At 37.5% G+C, this 22,025-nt stretch overlaps 1 protein-coding gene and 1 pseudogene across 3 annotated transcripts in view; one reads left to right on the plus strand and one right to left on the minus strand.

The window, feature by feature from the left end:
• Sugct (succinyl-CoA:glutarate-CoA transferase) overlaps positions 1 to 22,025 on the plus strand; it is a 721,641-nt gene that overhangs the window by 328,691 nt on the left and 370,925 nt on the right. For all 3 annotated transcript variants that reach the window (XM_059263379.1, XM_059263377.1, XM_059263378.1), the window contains one exon: positions 15,053 to 15,155. In XM_059263379.1, the coding sequence (XP_059119362.1) occupies positions 15,053 to 15,155 (103 nt within the window). The remainder of the gene's footprint in view (positions 1 to 15,052; positions 15,156 to 22,025) is intronic.
• On the minus strand, positions 10,637 to 11,391 carry LOC131910334 (large ribosomal subunit protein uL2-like; annotated as a pseudogene).

The following is a 22,025-nucleotide window of genomic DNA, read 5'->3' on the forward strand; positions in this document are numbered from 1 at the left end:
GTAATTTTTCTAGGTTATATTTTCACATCTTAAGTTTTGTAGCTAGAAACTACAAATAAAAGAGAACATGTAGCTTTTCTTTCTGGGTCTGGGTTCAATTGCTCAATATGAACTTCTCTATTGCATCCTTTTACTTGAAAATTTCATGTTTTCATTTTTTCTATATAACTGAATAGCATCCCATTGTGTATATGTACCACATTTTTATTTTCCATTCATTACTTGAAGGGTATTACGGTTGATTCCATTTGCTAGCTGTAGTATGTCAAGTCTTATTCAGAAAGCCCTTTCCTACACCTATATCCTATAGGGTATTGCCTGTGTTTTTTGTTTGTTTTTCAAAGATCATATTTTAATTAAGAAGTTTTTAATTCATTTTATATACCAACCACAGATCTCCCTCTCTTCCCTCCTCCCATTTCCCCCCAGCCTTCTCCTCCAGCCCACTCCTCATTCCCTCCTCCAACAAGATAAGGCCTCTCTTGGGGAGTCAGCAGAGCCTGGTACATTCAGTTGAGGCAGGTCCATGCCCCTCTCCCCACATCAAGGCTGTACAAGGTATCCCCCCCATAGGTAATGGGCTCCAAAAAGCCAGCTCATGCACCAGGGATGGATACTGATCCTACTGCCAGGAGGTCCTTTAAGCAGATCAAGCTACACAACTGTTTTGCTTATGCAGAGTGCCTAGGTCAGTCCCATGGAGGCTCCACAGCTGTTAGTCTAAAGTTCATGAGTTCTCACTAGTGTGGTTTGGTTGTCTCTGTAGGTTTCCCCATCATGATCTGGATGCCTCTTGCTCATAGAATCCCTCTTCTCTCTCTTTGACTGAACTCCTGGAGCTCAGCCTGGTGCTTGGCTGTGGATCTCTATATCTTCTCCCATCAGTTACTGGATGAAGGCTCTATGATGACAGTTAGGGTATTTAATGATGTGATTACTGGGGTAAGCCAGTTCAGGCACCCTCTCCACTATTGTTAGTAGTCTAAACTGGGGTCATCCTTGTGAATTCCTGAGAACTTCCCTAGTACCAGGTTTCTCCCTATCCCCATGATGTTTCCCTTTATCATGGTATCTCTATCATTGCTCTCCCACTCCATCCCTGTTTCAGCTCGACCATCCCATTCCCTCATGTTCTCATCCCCCATCCCCTACCCTCAATTGCTCCCGCATCGCTCCCAATTTACTCATGGAGATCTCATCTCTTTCCCCTTCCCAGGGCAAACCATGTGTCCCTCTTAGGGTCCTCCTTGTTAGCTAGCTTCTCTGGATCTGTGGGTTGTAGTCTGGTTATCCTTTACTTTATATCTAGTATCCACTTATGAGTAAGTACATACCATGTTTGTCCTTCTGAGTCTGGATTACCTTACTCAGGATGGTATTTTCTAGTCCCATCCATTTGCCTGCAAATTTTATGATGTCATTGTTTTTTACTGCTGAGTAGTACTCCATTGTGTATATGTACCACATTTTCTTTATCCATTCTTCGGTTGAAGGGCATCTAGGTTGTTTCCAGGTTCTGGCTATTACAAATAATGCTGCTATGAACATAGCTGAGCAAGTGTCTTTGTGGTATAATTAAGCATTCCTTGGGTATATGCCCAAGAGTGATGTCATTGGGTCTTGAAGTAGATTGAGTCCCAATTTTCTGAGAAGTCACCATACTGATTTCCAAAGTAGCTGTACAAGTTTTCACTCCCACCAACAGTGGAGGAGTGTTCCCCTTGCTCTAATATCCTCTCCAACATAAGCTGTCATCATTGTTTTTGATCTTAGCCATTCTGACAGGTGTAAGATGGTATCTCAGAGTCATTTTGATTTGCATTTCCTTGATGATTAAGGCTGCTGAGCCATTCCTTAAATGTCTTCTGGCCATTTGAGATTCTCTCTGTTTAGCTCTGTAGCCCATTTTTTTAATTTGGATTGTTGGTATTTTGATGTCTAGTTTCTTGAATTCTTTATATATTTTGGAGATCGGCCATCTGTCAGATGTGGGGTTGGTGAAGATCTTTTCCCATTCTGTAGGCTGTCTTTTTGTCTTATTGACCATGTCCTTTGCTTTACAGACACTTCTCAGTTTCAGGAGATCCCATTGGTATTGACATAAAACCTCTGACATGTCAACCAATGGAATCAAACTGAAGACCTTGACATTAATCCACACACCAGTGAACACCTGATTTTTGACAAAGAAGCCAAAACTGTACAATGGAAAAAGAAAGCATCTTCAACAAATGGTGTTGGCATATCTGGATTTCAACATGTAGAAGATTACAAATAGAACCATATCTATTGCCATGCACAAAACTCAAGTCCAAGTGGAACAAAAACCTCGTCATAAATCCTGCTATACCGAACCTGATAGAAGAGAAAGTAGGAAGTATCCTTGAATGATTTGGCACAGGAGACCACTTCCTAAATATAACACCATTAGCACGGACACTGAGAGCAAGAATTCATAAATGAGACTGCCTATGTTTTCTATCTATTAAAGATTTTTAAGTTTCACACTGAAGTTTTTGATCCATTTGGAGTTAACATTCATGCTAGGTGGTAGATACTAATTTTATTTTTCTACATGTAGACATATTGTTTTCTAGCACCATTTGTTGATGGTTTTATATTTTTCCAGTGAATGTTTTTGAAATATTTGTTAAATATCAGATGGCTATGGTTACAAGTTCATATGTTTGTGTCATCTGTTTTATTCTGCTAGTCTACATGTTTGTTTTTGTGACAGTAACATACTGTTCTTATTACTGTGGCTCTGTAATGTATCTTGAAATCTGAAATAGTAATCCTTTCAGCATTTTCTTTTCTTTTGCTCAGGCTATATGGGATCTTCTGTGGTTCCAAATAAGTTTAGGATAATGTTGTCTTTGGGTCTCTCATATATAGCTGTTATTATATTGTATGTTTGCTTCAGTTTTTCTATCTCTAGGACTTTGATCATGAAAGCATGTTGGATTTTGTCAAAGGCTTTTTCTTAATCTATTGAGATGATCGTGTGATTATTGTCTTTAAGTCCAATTATATGATTTATTATATTGATTGACCTAAGTATATTGAACTATCCTGCATGTAAGGGATAAAGCCAACTTGATTATGGTAGATGGTCTCTTTTATATGTATCAGGTATTTTACTGAATATTTTTATGTCTCTATTCATGAAGGATATTGGTCTTTAGTTTTCTTTTTCTGATATCTTTACTTCATTTCAATGGAGTAGTTTTGAAGTTTCTCTCTCTCTCTCTCTCTCTCTCTCTCTCTCTCTCTCTCTCTCTCTCTCTCACATTCACTCTCTCTCTCCCCATTAGCTATAGTTCCTTGAAAGTCTGGTAGAATTCTGGTATGAATCCTTCTGGTCATGGCCTGTGTTTGCAAAGCTTTTTATTAGTGTTTCAACCTCCTATTTTTATTGTTGTTTTTTTTTTTTTTATAGGTTTTTGGTCTCCCTCTGGTTTACTTTTGATGGTTTGAATGAATCTAGAAACCTGACCATTTCTTTAAGATTTTCAACATAATGGAGTGAAGGTTTTTAAAGTACTTCACTATAACACTCTGAGTTTCTTTGGTGCCTTTAACGTATCTCTCCTCCTTTTTGAATTTCTTAATTTGGGCCATCTCTGTTTTTCTTTTCAGTAAATGGGCTGTGGGTTTGTGGATCTTGTTTATCTTCTCAAAAAATACAGGCGTATTGGATTCTTCAATTCTTAGTATCATCTTCTGTGTTTCTATTTCATTAATTTTTTTGGTCTGATTTTTATTATTTCTTGCCATCTACTAGATTTGGGTTTGTTTTATTCTTGTTTTTCTAAATTCTTGAGTTACATCATTAAGTCATTTATTTGTGGTCTTTCTGATTTTTTAATGTAGGCACTTAAAGCTATAAATTTCTTTCAGAAGAATGCTTTTAATGTGCACGGATGTTCTGTTGTGTTGTGTTTTCATTTTTATTTAGTTCCAGGACTCTTTTGCTTCTGTCTTGATTTCTTCTCTCACCCATTTGTCATTCAATAATAAGTTGTTTGATCTTCATGAGTTTGTGTACTTAGTAGAGATTTGTTTGCTCTTGATTTTAAGTTTTATTACATTTGTTAAGTTTTGTGTATGTGTGTGTATGTGTTCCACAGTGAGGTCTATTTTAGAGACCTTTCCATGGGCTGCTGAGTAGAGTATACATTCCCTGAGATTTGAGTAGAATATTCTCTAGATACATGTCAGGTCCATTCGATGTATGATGTAATTTAATCCTGATGGTTCTCTGTTTATTTTTTGTCTAGATGACCTATCATTTGGAGAAAATACAGTGCTGAAATCACTTACTATTAATGTGTTTAGTGTTAACTTGTGTCTTTAATTCCAGAAGTTTGTGTTATATGAAATTGAGTACTGCAAAGCTTGGTATATATATGTGTGTTTAAGATAGTATGGTATTTTGATTATTCATTCTCTTGATTAAAGTGAAATATCCTTTTTCTTTTTGATTTGTTTTTGTTTGAAAACTAATATATTTTTTTAAAATATTGGGATAACATGTTTGCTCTGAGTTCCTATTTGCTTGAAGTACTTTTCCACATCTTTTCTCTTTAAGGTGTATGTATGTAAAGTTGAGTTTCTTGTAGAAAATGAATGTAGGTTTTGTTTCTTAATCTAGTAAACTAGCTTGTATCTTTTGTTTGAGTGTTGAAGTCATTAATATTTAAAATTATTATTGAAAGTATATGTTGATTACAGTTATTTTATTGTTTTTCTTTTTGCTGTTTGTGTTCTCAGTTGTACTTGTGTTTCAGTAATTCTAACAACATTTGTTTTCTTTCTACAATCTCATGGCTAGGCTGATTCTAACTCTCTTCAATATGAAGTATCACTTCTGTGGGGCTTATTTGGATATACATGATTTCTTTTAGCTTGTCTGTATTATGGACAGTTTTTCTTTCTCTGTCATATATGACAGATAGTTTTTGGGATACATTGTTCTAGGTTGGCATCTGTGTTCTTTGAGAACTATAAGAACATTGATCCAGACTCTACAGGCTTAAAAAATTCCCATTGAGAAATCAGTTGTTATTATGATGGGTTTTCCTTTATATGTTGCTTATGTTTTTTTTCTCTTGTAGCTTTCAATATCCTTTCTTTTTTCTGTATATTTCTTATTTTAACTATGCTATGTCATGGGGGGTTTCTTTTCTGGTTTTCTCTATTTGTTGTTCTGTGTGTTGCTTGTATCTGTATGGGTGCTTTTCCTTAGTTTTGGAAAGTTTCCTTCTATGAGCTTTTTGATGATGTAGCCTTTCCATTGACCTGGTATCCTTCTCCTTCATCCGTGCCTATAATTTGAAGATTTGGTCATTTTATGATATCCCCCAGTTCTTGAACATTTCTTTTCTGTTTATTTGTTAAATTTTCATAATCATTGTTATTGTGTAGTATAAAACCTCTGTCTCATCTTTGAGCCCTGATATTCTATCTTCTGCTTGATCCATTCTGCTGGTAAGCTTCTCCCACTCCTGAGTTTTTAAATTGGGTTATTGAGTTTTTTAATTTTCATCTTCATTTAAGTTTAAGTTGTCTTCAATGTTCTTTGCATTGATTTGATTTTATAATCCTAGATTGATTTGGCATTTCACTCAGTCTATGCTTTTGTTTTTCTGGGCATCCCTCAGGCATTTATTCTCTTTAAGTTCATCATTTAATTGTATTGAGCTATTTCATTGTGTCTTCATTAAAGTCCTTGAATTCTTTCATGAAATATCTGTTTTTTCTTTTAATATTTCTGTGTCCTGGGATTGATATAGGTTACTCTCATTGGAGAACATTTCTATAGAACATTAGACTTTGGGGGAGGTATGCTGTCTTGTCCTTTTATATTGTATTTTTTTTAATGTGACCTGGGCATGTAGACTTACTTTTTGTTGGTGTGTCTCATATGTGTTTCTAGACTGACTTGGGAATAGAACAGCATTTATGATGTATCAGCAAGGCCTAGGTTTGAGGGATCATTTGGGCAGATGTGGTTCCAGGGAATTACAATTGAACCTCACACAGATGTATAATCATAGATAGGTCTGGACACTAGGAAGGTGCATGTGACCTTGGTTCAATAAAGTTACTAGATTATACCTCAGCATATGTTGTGTCCTCAAGGCTAGACCTGAGTGTTTGATGTGACAGGGGTAGTCTAGGGTCAGCAGGGCTGATTAGGCTGGGCTGGTTTACAGGGAATAGGATTAGAGTGAGCCTGGGGCCTGGAGAAAATTGCAGACAGGACTGATCAAATAGAGCTTATGCAGTCAATGAGCAACTATCTTTAAGTCTGGAGAAGGGAGGAAGGTACAGGTAAACAAGGGTTTGGGGCATTTACTGCATTGTAGCTAGGCACAGGATGTGGAATTCAGACAATCTGCAAGTTGGATGTGGTGTGGACAACTGGATTGGAAGAGGAGGGGAATGAGAACACAGCTTGACCTGCTTGGTTCTGTACCACATGTAGTTGCAACAAGTTCTTGGTAGGAAGCAGAGCTGGGGTACTGTGAGTCTTCAAAGGATGGGGGAAGTACGAGAGTATTGTCTGATGTAGATGATGATGTTTGCAAGAATAGGAAACCTGGAATAGAGGAAGAAGGAAGAATATAGGTTAGCTTACTTAGTCTAGGCCCATTGTAGTTGCTACAGGGTCCTTGGTAGGAAGCAGGCTGGGGTTTGCCAAAGGAGAGGAGACAGTCTAAGAAGAAGAGTTCTAAGGCCAGTGGTTGCAGGACTAGGGAGACCTGAATGGAGGGGAAGGAAAGAACTGCTTTTCTATGTCATTTTTTGTTGACATTTATTAACTTTTCATATCATCATGTTCATTTATTTTTCTAATATATTATCAAATAATTTAGTACATATTGATAAAATATTTTCTGTCCTATGTTAAAAAAAGAATGACATAGGGCTGATGAGATGCCTCAGCACATAAAGCATTTGTCTTGTAAGCCTGACAACCAAGTTCTGGTCTTGTAGCACAAGCCTGATGACCTAAGTTTGAGCCCTGCAGCTCACTTACAGGTAAAAGGAAAGAATGAGCTTGACAAAGGTTTCTTCAGAGTACCACATATACACCTCTTGCTCAGTAATAATGATAATAATAATAATAATAATAATAATAATAATAATAATAATAATAAATTAATATAAAAGCAAGAGGGCCTTAATTTTATATTTGTCACAGACTCTGTTCTTTTCTTTTTTCTTTTAAAAACATTTTATTTATTTATTTATTTATTTTTGGTTTTTCGAGACAGGGTTTCTCTGTGCAGCTTTGCGCCTTTCCTGGAACTCACTTTGGAGACCAGGCTGGCCTCGAACTCATAGAGATCTGCCTGGCTCTGCCTCCCGAGTGCTGGGATTAAAGGCATGCGCCATCACCGCCCGGCTAAAAACATTTTCATACATTATGCTTTGATCACATATTTCCTATACGATAGCCCTTTCCCCTATTCACCAAACTTTATGTTCTCTCTCTCTCTCTCTCTCTCTCTCTCTCTCTCTCTCTCTCTCTCTCCCTCCCTCCCTCCCTCTCTCTCTCTCTCTCTCTCTCTCTCTCTCTCTCTCTCTCTCTCTCTAAGTACAACTCCAAAACCAAAGAAAGGAGTGGGGAGTGTGAAGTCAGATTTGTGCTGGCCAACTACTCCTCCGTTGAAGAAAATTCTCTTCTTTTCCTTTTCCCAAAAGGGATCAACTGGAAGTAGTTTCTTGCCTGTGCCCACCCTCCCTCCCTTATGCTAGAATTTTTGTCTGTCTTGAACTTGTGTAGATCTTACGCAGGTATCTGACTCTAAATGACACATTGCTATATCCATAGATCAGTGTATCACTCAACCCTCATCAGAGAAACTTCCTCTTGCAGAAGATGTTAATTAGTAAAGAGACCCACATTTGGACAGAGAGTGAGAGATTTTAGAAAATTCAGCATTAAACTGATATCTTTATTAAATCCCTTCCCTCAAGGCTGTGGGATGTATGCAGAAGAACCTGCAGCACAAAGAGTCTAAGAGCTTGAGATGGTGCACAACTGTTTCAAGGAAAGAATTTTCCAGGTTCAACAGTGCCGCCTATGTGCTTGTCAATTCACAGAGACTTTGCCTTTTGATAAGGAGAACTATGAAAAAAAAAAGGGAAAGATTGTCTTTGAGTAGTTTAAAAATCCTTTCAGACAATGAGGGAAAAGGCAACAATTCTTTGGCTTCACACTGTTGTTAAACATTCTGAAGTCAGCAGGATGTGGATAGAGGTGCACAGGCCTCATTTAGCTATGAATTCACATGGTAGAGACATGCAGGCTTCATCCAACTGTGACTCAACGCAAGGTCAGCACGCACACTCTCATCACTTGTAAGAGCTGAGGCTTTGACCTTCCACTTAGCTCTTGAGATGAGATGAAAAAGAAGCTTTAAGCTCTTTGGCCTCTCCACAGCAGTGTTTGTTGGTACCTCTTAAATTCTCTCTAAGTGTCCTAGTTGTTGGCCTGGTAAAAGCCTGATTTATTGTTTCCTGCTCAGCTTGACTCTCTGCCCCATTCTTCCCTATGGTGGAGCTCCAAGCATAATGAAGACCAAGTGGGATTCCTCAGTCTAGTCATCACTAAATCCCTAGAGGCCTCAGTACCAAGATGTTTTATAGAAAAAGGCATAAACAAATGATAACAAACAACAACAAAAAATAAAGATAAAAAAATATATTTTAAACGTTCTAGAAACTTAAACTTTTGTGATCATATGATACCTGACAGATAAGGCATAATAGATTGGGCTACTGTTGAAATCACTAACATTTCAATGTTGATCTAAAACTAGGGGAGAGTTTATTGTTATATTTATTTTTATTGTAAGTGGAATTACTGCCAAATAAATGTCATTTGTTGGTTATTTATCATATCCTGTTGTAAATAATTTATAGCTATTATACTTTTCCTAAAACATTCTTAAGATAGTTTGGGGTGCTGAGAGTGTAAACAGCTGACCCAGGAACACAGACCTGGGTGATGTTAAGATTAAAAGTCAGTCTTGTCTCAGTAAATGTTAGTGATCAGTGATTGTTACTATCTTCCAGACATGTCCACTCTCTGCTCTAAGATGAGTCTTGGCCTAGAATGCCAACTTGAATTTGAACCCTGATAATGCTTCCATGTTTTAATCTTCAAAATGCAAGCTAATGAATTAGTTCAGATTTGTTGCTGAAGAGGCAGACATTCTGAAGTTCCAGGGTTGATAACCAAACAGCTAAAAAGAAGGCAGGAATGGCCAGGGGTAGGCAATTAATTCAATACAGAATTTTCCTTTGCAGTCCTGGGAATATATAATAATTATATTGCTGATGGCTTAAAGGTGGAGCCATAGGCTACAGTTTGAATCATCATTAATATTCACACTATAAATTGAGCTCAGAAAACAAAAACAGAAACAAAACAAAAATCGACTGAGAGCTTTGATTCAATCCATAGCCATAGAACTAGGAGGAAGCATTCCACTGGCATGGGTAGCTGCCCTGACAGCAGGACCACTCTACCACATTCTTTGTATAATTTTCTCTTAACTCTCACAGTGAAAGAAGCCAAAGAAGCACATTTTTGTCACTATTAATTATTTTGAAAGATGGCCACATAGGAGAAGAGTTCGTGTCACTAGCTGAGCTCCCAAAACCCTGGCGTCCTCAACTGTGAGGACTGCAATACTCATCAGGATGGTATGAGGACTAGCTATAATAGAGGCAGATATTCTTTCTGGTGCCTGGTGCACAAACAGGAATGCAGCACTGAGATGCTGGTTTGCAGCTGTCTCATCAAGTTTCTGAGACTGGCGCTCAGCTGTATGCCACTCACTGAGCTGTGCTGCTAGGGGTCAAGCAGAATGACAGCTAATGCATAGTTTTGGATCTAGGATAGAATTTCTGCTTTGCTGTAGAATATTTATGTGTGTTCAAAGGTTACTTTTTCTTCTTTCTTAGTTTCTTTACTCCCTTCTGTTCTGTCTTTTCATCCTTGCTAAGAATACAAAGATCCTGGGTTTGCTCGCTAACCATATTCTTAGTTCTGAGGATATGACAGCCAGTCAGGCATGTGTGCCTTTCCTGGGAAAGCAGTTTGTGGGCCTGGAGAAGGGGATAGTTAAATAGATTTGATTTAATTTCACTGATGTATTGGAGGGAGGAAAATTGAAGATAGTAAGGTCCTGCTTCCTTCCTTCTTTCCTTTCCTTTCCTTTTTCCTTTCCTTTCCTTTTTCTTTTTTCCTTTTTCCTTTTTCCTTTTTCCTTTCCTTTCCTTTCCTTTCCTTTCCTTTCCTTTCCTTTCCTTTCCTTTCCTTTCCTTTCCTTCTTCCTTCCCTTCCCTTCCCTTCCCTTCCCTTCCCTTCCCTTCCCTTCCCTTCCCTTCCCTTCCCTTCCCTTCCCTTCCCTTTTCCTTCCCTTCCCTTTTCCTTCCCTTCCTTTTTCCTTCCCTTCCCTTTTCCTTCCTTCCCTTCTTTTCCTTTCCTTTCCCCTTTCCTTTTCTCCTCTTATTCCTTTTTTTCCTTTTCCTTTCCCCTTCCCCATCCTTTCCCTTCTTTCTCACTTCCTTTCTTTCTTTCAGCCGAAGGACATATTTTATTAGCTTCTGAGTTCTATTTCTCCTTCTCCTGTACAGTTCTGGTTCCATGTAGTCTCCTAGTCTGATGGGCAGCAATGGCACTCACTTTGTGTGCAGCAGGGGCATCTCTCTTCGTGTAGTGGAGGATTTGCCACTGAGGTGGTTACCACTTCCAAGTGGATTCTCCACAGGATTCATGGCCACATCCTGTACACGTGGCCCACAGTTCCTCTTTGCTTTGTCTGTGGTAGGCCTGGCCAGCCTTTAAGGTAGGTTGTCAGTTCTGCCCCCCATCAACCACTATACCAACAACAGCTCTGCTGGCCAAGGAAATGACCTTTTTGGATGCCGAAGGCAGCTTTACTCTGGTCCCCTTGGTCTCCAGGTTGTGAGAGATGACTGTGGCATAGTTTAGGGAGGGTCATGCCAGCTTGCCCTTGTCCCCAGGCTTCTCCTCCAGACAACACATGATAGTAGTACCTACCCTCAGGCATGGTGCCCACAGGCAAAACATTGCCAATATTCAGCTGGGCCTTCTTGCTGCAGTACACAACTGTCCAGTGTGGATTCTCTCTGCAGCGATGAACAGAACAGTTCTGTCTGCTTCTTAAATAGGTAGGGATTACAAAAGACCACTTTCAAGAGGGGAGCTCTGTGACCAAGGTCATGAATGATGTCCTTTATGATGCTCTTAATATAGCCGTGCTACTCAGAGAAGTCCACAGCACGCATACCTGCGGCACCCTTAGGGTATTTTACGTGTGCTTGGGACACAGAACAGGCAAGCATGGCTGAAAAAGAGGGGGTTTTAAATTTTTTTAAATAAAGTTTATTAATGTATATTCATTATAAATAGTGATAGATTTTTTCTTTAAAGATTTATATAAAGCTATAACTAAAACTATTTTACTGCTTCAGATTCACATGTACTTTTAGATTAAACACAGTATTACCTAAACATATCACCATGTAAGTTCTGATAGTAGGCTCATAACCAAAAATATAAATAGTATAGATTTTATTAAGATATTTCCATTTCTGTGTACTATGTAATTTGATCTATACCCTCTCCTTTCTTCTGTTTTCCCACTACACACATTCCTTTTCTTATAGCTTCCCTTTGCCTGTCATATTGTGTGTACATCTATGTGTGTTCATATATGTGTACATGTGTGTGTGTACAAAAGCTTCACATATAAGAGAAAAAAGGCAATATTTGTCTTCCTCAATCTAGCTCTTTCTTTCTTTCTTTCTTTCTTTTTTTTGCTTAGTATGATGGCCACCATTAGTGTCAATTTTCATGCAGATAACATAATTTCATTTTATGATGGAATAAAACTCACACACAAACATATATTTTTATATGATATATATCACATATTCTTTGTCCATTCATGTGTTGATAGTCCACTGAATGGCTATAGTGAGTAGTGGAGACAATATGATTTTGTTTGTCTTATTTTACTTTTAATTGTGTGTGTGCGTGTGTGTGCGCGTGTGTGTGTGCACATGCATGTGGGTTTGTGCACATGAGTGCAGGTACCTATAGAGGCTGGAAGAAGGTGTGGGATCTCCTGGAGCTGGAGTTACAGGAGGCCTTGAATTGTTCATTGTGAGTCCACTGCCAGAGCAACAGACACTCTTAACCCAGGAGCTATCTCTCCAGCCCTGAGGCAATAGGTTTTAAACCACATGTCACTACTGTCCAGTGTGTAGCAACAAAGGCTAGGGCTGCAATATGGTGATAATGCACAAATAAGAACTCATCTTGGGAAGTGTGCTTCCCCAGAACAATTATACATGCTGTAATAAATAAGCAAAGGGAAGAAATACCAAGTCTAGAAGGGTGCAGTTTAGCAAGACAGAATGCTTTATGGATGAGAAACAGAAATTCTAGCGAAGATGGATACAAGAAAGGTTAAGGCTCAAAATGAGGGTGTGATGTTTCCTGCAGAGGAAAGGTTATGAAAATGAACATGGTAGTCAACTTTGTGCTTCCATGTTAAAATACCTGGAAGTTGTTTTTCCTCCTGATTCATGATTTCAGACATTTTAGTGCAATGGCTGATTGGTCCTGTCACATTTAGGCCTGCAGTAAGGCAGTATACTGTGGTTGCGGTGTGGTGGAGAAAGCTGTTCAGTTCATGGCAGCTAGTAAACAGAAAGAGACAGGATTGGGCTGGGATATGAACATTCTTCCTCCCACTAGGCTTAGCCATTTAGTGGTCTCCTGCCCCCAATAAATGCCACAGTCTGATAACCAAGTTTCAACACATGAGCCTTTGGAGACCATTTATTTAAGTAGTAACTCTGAGTAAGTGACAACAAGGAGTACTTGGACTAGCAAAATAATACAAGAAATAGAAGTAGCCAAAGAGGTACTAAAGACAATGGTATCCCAGGACTTACAGGTAGGGTAGTTAAAATCATAAATACTTTGTGAGGACTCTGAAAAGAAGATTTGATTGGTAGATGGTGGCTTTAGACAATTGGAGATACTAAGAAAGGGCCTTATTGACTAAATCAGGTTTTATCACTACTTCCAAGTAATGATGAACTGAAAAAAAAATCTTATCTATGACATAAATGGTGCTGTCTGGTTCAGAATACTAATTCCTGGCATCAAGTGGATTTGATACAATTGAAGAATTAAATATTTGAGATAGGTTAATTCCCAATTAAGTCTGCCGTATTTATGAGGCTGCACACAACTCCCTAGCAGAACTGATATCTGAGGCTTGCTAGTCGGCCTTTCCACTTTCCTTCTGTCTTATTTTCAGGATTCTTTTGCTCTGAGTGTTTTAGACCAGCATTTTTCTTTTTTCTTTAGAGTTTTTGTGATTAATGACAACATGTGCTCTCACCCCTCTGATTTATAGATAAAGGAAAGGTTTCTACATCACACTTAGATCAAGAGATAGCGTTTTGGGAGAAGATGATGGTCTGGTCTTCTGGGACAGGTGGAGTGCATCATGTTCCATCTCTGATGGATTAATTTTGTGGCATTTAGGGACCCAGCCCCACTCATACTCACACAATGGCCACAGCTTTGACCTTAGATACTGCCTATGTCCCAGTTGCCTTTTTAAAGTGCATAAGGTTGCCTTCCATAACATGAAGTAGAATCCATTTTGTCCACAACATGAAGTAAACCCCTCTTTTGTCCACTAATGAAAAGCTTGTATGAATATTAAATTCATGTGTTCCCCCAAGTTCCTCTAGCTAGCCTGACTCCTTAAGAAATTGACACACATTTTCTGTGTAGATCTTTTGGACCATCTGCATGTTCCACTGTTGATAAACTACTTGTCTTGAAAATTTATCAGACCAACTATTATAACACACCTCTTGGGAAAACATAAATAATTGACAATCTATGGAAAAGGTTCCAGGTTTCAGGTGTCTTTTTGATTCTTTCAACATGTACCATTCTGATGATGTACATCTATTTGTCTGTCTATCTGTCTACCTGTCTATCTATCTATCTGAAAGTCTTGGCCAGGAGATGACAGTAGCAGTTATTGAAAAGAATATATGAAGAACCAACCAGAAGCAAGATATTTAGAATTAATTTCATGAAAAATATTGATTTTCAATACTTCAAAGTGAATTATATTATTTCAGACTATATACAGATAGTTGAAAATTATGGGGCTGAAATTAAAATGTATATTTTATGTAGTTCAGAGGGCTGGTCTCAGACTTGTTATGTAGCCTAGCATAACCTTGATCTGATCCTCCTGTTCTCACTTCCCAAGTGCTAGTACTACATGTATGTGGGACCACACCCACTTAGGAAAAATCTCTATCCATTTTAATTCAAGAGAAAAGCATAGTCATTATGCTTAATGATAAGAAATAATGCTTTGTATGTAGAAGCTGGTTACTGAATACATATGCAGATGTCTTTACATGTCTACTTTGCCAAGTTTTACATCACAGTGCAGATTAACAAGTAGTTAAAGCCGGTGACTGTAGCTATCAATGCTTTTCTGCCCCAGCAGCAGCTTACTTTTAAAGCATTAGTTTATTTTTTGTTTTGAGGAATTATCTAGTGCTCTAACCTGGTGTACTGTAACTGAAACTTAAACAACATTTTATGCCATGATTTCATGCTCACATTGCAATAATGATGATTATACCTTCAGATCACTCAAAAGCATTTATAATTCAGTGCATGTTCCCCAAATGTTTCCTTTTCTGGTACGCTCTGTCAGAGAATACATAGGCTATCATTGGGAGGAAGCATTCCAGCTGCCTGGGTGGTTGCTCTGACAGCAGGACCACTTAAGTCACATTCTATAGATAATTTTCTCTAAATCCTCAGAGTAAAGAAAGCCAAAGAAGCATGTTTTTTGTCACTATTAGTTACTTTGAAAGATGGCCAAATAAGAGAAGAGCTCATATCACCTTCTTTAGATTGTAAAATATACTATTTGTCTGCACCTAGGTTTGCAGAAGAAGTAACCGCCAAGTGGCTTTGTCTCTTTGAAGGAAGTGGGATCCCATACGGCCCAATCAACAGTATGAAGGATGTGTTCTCTGAAGCTCAGGTTTGTCCTTTTGAATTTTCTGGTTGCTTTAAAAAAATTCTTATTGACTTATATAAAGAAACAATAACCACTAATCTTAAGCCTAAATCACATGATACAATATTTCACTATTTGATTAAAATTGCTTGTGGATCTAAAAAAAAATCACAATTTAGAACCAGCTAAATGTCTACACTCATACTTAAGTCTGCTAGATCCAACATACTTAAGCTACCTAAAGTTTCCAAAGTCCAGGGTATTTATTTTTCCTGAAAAAACAGAAATATAGCCAGGGGTCTGAAAAATCCCCATTTGTAGAAATAAATATGACAAGTTTCATAGTTACTATCCACTCTGATCATACTGCTGTCTCAAAATGTGAAAAGCAAGTCATCCTTAGTTCTGTAGAGTTCAGGCTTTTTGTGTGTTTGGTAAATTGTGTGATTTACAAGGTATAAGATAATGTGGATAGGATGTGTGCTGAGCAGAAGGGGCACCTGAAAATTTCTTCTATAATAGTCTTCAAATTTAGATGCTGTCATACTATTTTTATTTTATTACTTCAGTTATTATAACAAATAGAAGCAACTTGCCATATCTCAGATTCATGTAATAACCTCAGAATATAAGGGAACTTTATATTTGTTCTGTGAAGATTTTACTATGACTCAGGTACCTTGACAGTTTCTAACATTTGCAAAATTATGGAATATTTTTCTTGAGTTCTTTATCAATATAGAGTAGAAATTTTTAATTTTAAATGAATTATTTGAAATAGCACACACTTTTCAAAAGGAGAAAAACTTTGTTGGAAAATGCATCTCTTTAGAGTGCCTTTATTTTATGTAACTGTTCACTTAAAAGAAATGTGAGTGCATGTAATCTAGTTGTTATAATAATTACTGTGGAAAAGTAAATAAATTCAGAAATTCTTTTGTATTTTATTTTCCAAGACTGTGAGGTATTATTTTCACAATAAAATTATGAGGAGTATGAGTTTGAGATTAGGGGGCCCATCTGGTGTGTGTTGTGTGGGTAATCAGGAAGGGATCTCAAGTATCAGGGATTTATGCCTGCTGGCTCCTGGGAAGAGGTAGTCATGTGCTCATCTGCCTGTGGACCAGAGAGCTTGTTTGCTTACTTTATGTCTTCAACTATCGCTTTAAGTGTGAGATGGGTAGGACTTGCAGTTTTTCTCAATTTAGGGTACATTTCACCAGAGATATCTCTTAAAAGTTTATTCATCAGCATTTTTGTTATTCCATGTGTGTTTTATAAGGAATAAAAATGCCAAAGCAAAAGTAAATTTCTGTAATATTAATATTGCAAGATTATTTAATTTTAGTTTTTTATTTTTATTTTACTCACTATCATACAGTTGCTCAAGTGATGGTCTGATCTTGATTGATAGAGAATGTAGGCTCATCTATATTTTCATGACTAACTGTCCCTTTTAATCCAGTTTAATTACAAGTGAAATTTAGTTAATTTAATAATTTTCATTGCAAATCAATTGTTTTAGACTGCAAAGATTTTTTGTTTTTAGTCTATGGCAGATATTTTTAGTCATTAGGCTATCAATTGCAGAAACGATATTATTTGTCAGATTCCATCTTCTCCTATCACCTTCAAAGACTTCACAAAATGCCCTCTTACCCACCAAAAAGTTCTAATTATCATAATCCTATTATCAAAAATGTTTAGTTATACTCTGATTGCTATTGATAATTGAACCCTAGAAGAAAAAAAATGTGTCTTCCTCATTCATGATTAGATCTTTCTTTGGAATTTAAGTATTGAAATATACATGTACAGCTTCTCTGGACTTTGTAAACACTAGGGAATAATGTACTCTTAACAGTTTAGAAATAATCGAAGATGACTGTGAAATTTTCAAGAGGTCTTATTTGTTCCATCAAAGAAATGGATTGCCTCCTTCTTCTTGTGCTTGAAATGTTTATCCACCTAAAAATTTGAATTTTGAAAGAATTGTATAATGTGGGAAAAATCTTAGTTAAAATGTATAAAATACTTCAGAAAAACACATTAATGTGACATGCAAAATTGTTCATTTTCAACAAGTTGGCTCATTCCTGTAATCCTATCACTCAGGAAGTTGAGGCAGACAGAATGGTATCAGCTCAAGGCCTCCCTGGACTATATGGCAAGTTCCAGGCTGACTGGGCTAAGCGTAAGACCCTATATCAAAAACAAAATAAATCAAAATATAAATGGCCATTTATAAGAATTTTTCATTATTCAGTTTCCTTATTATGTTTACTAGATACCAAGTGGTAGGAATTTAGTATAAATTTGGTATTCTATGTGTTTCTAAAAAATAAATTCAAAATTGACTGAACTAGCAGGTATGCAATAATATTTGTAGATTGATGGATCATCAAACGAAAATTTAGTTAACTGTAGAGAGTATAGGTTTCCTAAAATTTCAAGTGGTTCCTTTGTGCTTCAGAAAAGGGGCTGACCAGTTTTATCGTTAGGGTTAGTTGAACTGTTTTTGGTGACCTCAGGGAAATGAGTGCAAAGTAGTTTCAGGATTGGTTACTATTTTTATGAACATTCTAAACTATATTTTCTTTAAATGTCAAATGTTAAAATAGAATTTTATCTCTCTGTTGACAGCATCAGATGGAATGTTAGCAGAGAGTAGGGGTACAGGGAAGACTGTAGCTAACAATGTAATTGCAGCTTTCATTATAATGGTGCCTGTGGTGGTTTGAATGAGGATGTCCCTCATAGGCTCTTATGTTTGAAAGCTTAGTCTCCAGTTGCTGGAACTGTTTGGGAAGGATTGGGGGTGTGGCCTTATTGGAGCAGGTGTATCACTGGGAGTGGGCTTTGAGGTTTTGAAAGACTCACACATTCTTAGCTAGGTATCTCTGCCTCATGCTTACAGAATCAAGATGTAAACTCTTATCTACTGCTCCAGAGCCATGCCTACCTGCCTGCTGTTATGTTTCCCACCCTCTTAACCTGTAAGACCCAAGTAAACTCTTTATTCTATAAATTGTGTTGGTCATGGTGCCTTACCAGAGCACCTGAAAGTATTTAAGATGGTGCCCTTTAGTTTTTATTCTTGTTACAGGTACCCTTGATTTACCTGTGCCTATGGACAGAGTCATATTAAGTCCAGCCATGGAGATCATTCACTGAAATCATACTCTGCTACCTTATTATAAAAATGTATCTACAAACTCTTTGCCAAAAGTATGAAACCCTCCCTCATTTCTGATTGACATTCTTCTATAGTTTTCAACTTTCCATAGAAAGTATCTTTTTGACATATGATTTCTGTTTGAAGTCACCTCCCATTCTTTTCCTCTGATGAATTATGGAGTTTCTTGGCCCTAGGTACGAGGAACTGGCCACTTGCATTCAGATGTGGAGATGGGTCACGGTTCTGTGGCCCCATGCCCCATGTGTGCTGTGCCAGCACAGCTGCTTGCTCAATTAGAAATCACTTTGGGTGAAGTACAAGGCCTGGAACAAGGCACAGGAAGGAAGTCCCTGATGAGGTGAAAAGCAGTATGTCCAACTATGGATGTGGGAAAGGGAGACAGGAAACTCAAAGAGTAGAAGAGATTTTTGGTGTGTCACTTATCAAGTGACATTCTACCCGTGGTTGGAAATTCTTCGTAGAAAATGAAAATTTACTTGATGGTAAAAACTATTTCTAACCCAACAATTTTATCACATTCCTATTTTCCAAGAAAACTTGAATTTTTATCTCAACTGAAAAGCAACAGATGATATACTTTGTCTTGGCTAAATGGAAGATTGTCTACCTCTTACTCCTCTGATGAAATGATCTGATCTTTGAATGGCTCAAGTGACCCTGTGAGTATCCACTGTTAGTCACAAATACTACAGGGCCTTTTGTCTGAATGTACCAATAGTTCTGAGATGTTTTGATTGAAAATTCTTGAAGTGATAGCTTTATTGTATTCCTCCCCCAATGACAAATTATCTGAGGGACACTCGAGGCATTATACAGTGTAATATTGATTATCTACATGTAGATTTTAATAGCTAGCCTGTTTCCCAAGTACGTTCTTAAAAGATCTTTTTTTTTTTTTTTTTTTAAATCAGGCTAAGATTGTGCAGTACATTAAAGGAATTCTTAAGACATTTCAACAGCTTACTAGATGACCTCAGCATGGTCTTATGAACATGCCCTTGGGAACATGTGCATAATTTGCATTGTGGTTTGCGGGTTTCCAATTCAAACAAACTTAAAAGAAAATGCAGCTTTTAATAGAAACTATTCAAATTCTTGCAAAACTAGGTATGGATTCTACTACAGAGAGGGTTTTTAAAGCGCTGTTATCTACACTGAGCATCAAGGAGCACTCTAGCCTGCCTCAGGATTGTCCTGCAGACTGTTTCTGCTCATTCTTGAGTATCATCATCTTATATTGAACTGTTTAGTTATAAACTATGAATGATTAGAGCACCCATGTTTTTCTTTGTCCTTGATGTTATGACCTGAGGGTGGGGAAGAAGGGCAAAGGGTGTCACAAATGGGTGTTATTTACCATACTTTTCCATTTGTACCACACAAGTTGAATATGTCAGGTGTAAGACATCACCAGGAAGCATCACTTCTGAGAAATATTGTGAGGGAAACATCAGGATTATTGAAATATCACAGCTGGCTCTGATTTTAACTGGTGCCAAACACCTGCAGCTCTACCAGGAACCAAAACAAAGCCCCACCCTGTGGTGGCAGGCCGCCTCTTAACGGCCGTCTCTAACTTCGCATCTCATCAAACTTAATTTTAACATTTCCTACAGGAATCTTATTCTTCTTGTCCCAGAAGGCCATTACAACTCCTTTTGTAAATATTTCGTATGGGATAAATGTATCATAGAAACAAAGTGAAGTATTGAAATACTTGATGGCTGAAAACTGTTGTTTTCATCTCATCATTTGTGAAAGTCTGTGAAGTTAGTGGTTTTATTAATCTCAAAGCTAGCTCATATTCTTTAAGTGATTTTATTTTAGCACATTTTGGCAAAATTTCTGAGCATCTGGGTGAAAAATGCCTTCAATATTCATATAGTAAGCACCAGAGGAACCACATGGCTACCTTTCATACACACACACACACACACACACACACATCCCTGATAATAAATATCTTTGACTAATGTTATTCTTTAGTGGAGTTGCTTGGGCTTCAGGGAGTTATACAAGGCTTATATCATTGTCTAATACTATAGAGAAATACCTGGACTCTGTCTATAAAATGTGATTTCTGTAACAAGAAACCTATTGATGAAGGTCTGGGTAAAATAGTTTGTCTGGAAATAGTTCTGTGGTAGTTTGAATGGAATTGGCCCCCATATTATCATATGGAGTGACACTACTAGAATGTGTGGCTTTGTTGAAGTGGGTATGGCCTTGTTGGAGGAAGTGTGTCACAAGGGGTGGGCTTTGAGGTTTCCTCTGCTCAGAATACCACCCAATATCTCAGTCAACATACTGTTGCCTGGAAGATGTACTACTCTCAACTATCTCTCTAGTACCTGCACATGCCACGCTCTACACTATGATGATACTGGACTGAACCTCTGAAACTTGTAAGTCTGCCCCTTCAGTTAAATGTTTTCTTATAAGAGTTGCCATGGTCATGATGTCTCTTCACAGCAATAAAAACTCAAAACTAAGACAAGTTTCTAACAGCCAAATGTGATACATGAAAAATAAAATTTTTCATATATTACTCATTTTATGATTTACAAGTATTTTTTGTTATTTGATATATGGGATCTCGGCATAATATGTCCAATTTTTGAAGAAATGATATATTTTAAATTTAGGTGAATAACAAAAATTTGAATTTGTTTTATTTTAAAATATTGAGTGTAAGACAGTAACATCCAATTGTATTTTTTGAGTAGAAGAGTCCCAGGTATAATTTTTTTGTGTTACAATTTAAGAAGAAACTTAGTAATATGTTAGGATAACATGTGCATTTTAAATATACATATCTAGGAATCTTAGGTACATTCTGAAGAGACATTAGCTTGTTTGAACCATCATACTGATTTGCACCTAGATAGCTCACTGGAATGCCTTGAACAGCATCTGACTGATCCTTTAAGAAAATGTAAAAGGCATGCTTTAGGCCCAAAGGAAACCACAGCAATTCATCTACTCATTCATACTCCTCATTCTACAAAGAAGAATGGGCAGCCTGCTGTGTATTTGGTCTCCTATTAGGTATCTGGTAAGGAGAGGGGATGGTAGAGGACAGCAAATGAAGAGGACACACTGTCAAGCAGGAAGTTGCAGACTGCATTAGGTAGAAAGTGTTCTATGCCATAGAAGCATTATAAGCTGAGTATTTGAATAGCCAGAGATGATGCACATAAGCCACTGTGTGCTGTAGATATCGCTCTATATAAATAAAGCACTGATTGGCTAGTGACCAGGCAGGAAGTATAGGCGGGACAAGGAGAGAGGAGAATTGAGGAAGGAGGAAGAGGAGAGACCGGCTGGAGCCACCGCCAAGACAAGGAAGATGTAAAGTACCGGTAAGCCACGAGCCACGTGGCAAAGTATAGATTAATAGAAATGGGCTGAATATAAGAGTGAGAGCTAGACAATGATAGGCCTGAGCTAACGGCCAAGCAGTTTAAATAATGTAAGAGTCTGTGTGTTTATTTTATAAGTGGGCTCCGGGACTGGCGGGACTTGGCGGTGGGAGCTGGAGAAAAATTCTCCAGCTACAACTGTGAGATTTCCAATATAGTAATTTAACAGAAGTTTAAAATATATAACAAAGAGATGCACAATGTCTTCATCATGAAACTTGCCAAGGAATCTTCATTCCTTTAAATGTTTCTTGTAATTGGTCAATCACATTG

Source organism: Peromyscus eremicus, chromosome 5 (genome assembly GCF_949786415.1).
Source record: "Peromyscus eremicus chromosome 5, PerEre_H2_v1, whole genome shotgun sequence".
Taxonomy (NCBI): Eukaryota; Metazoa; Chordata; class Mammalia; order Rodentia; family Cricetidae; genus Peromyscus; species Peromyscus eremicus.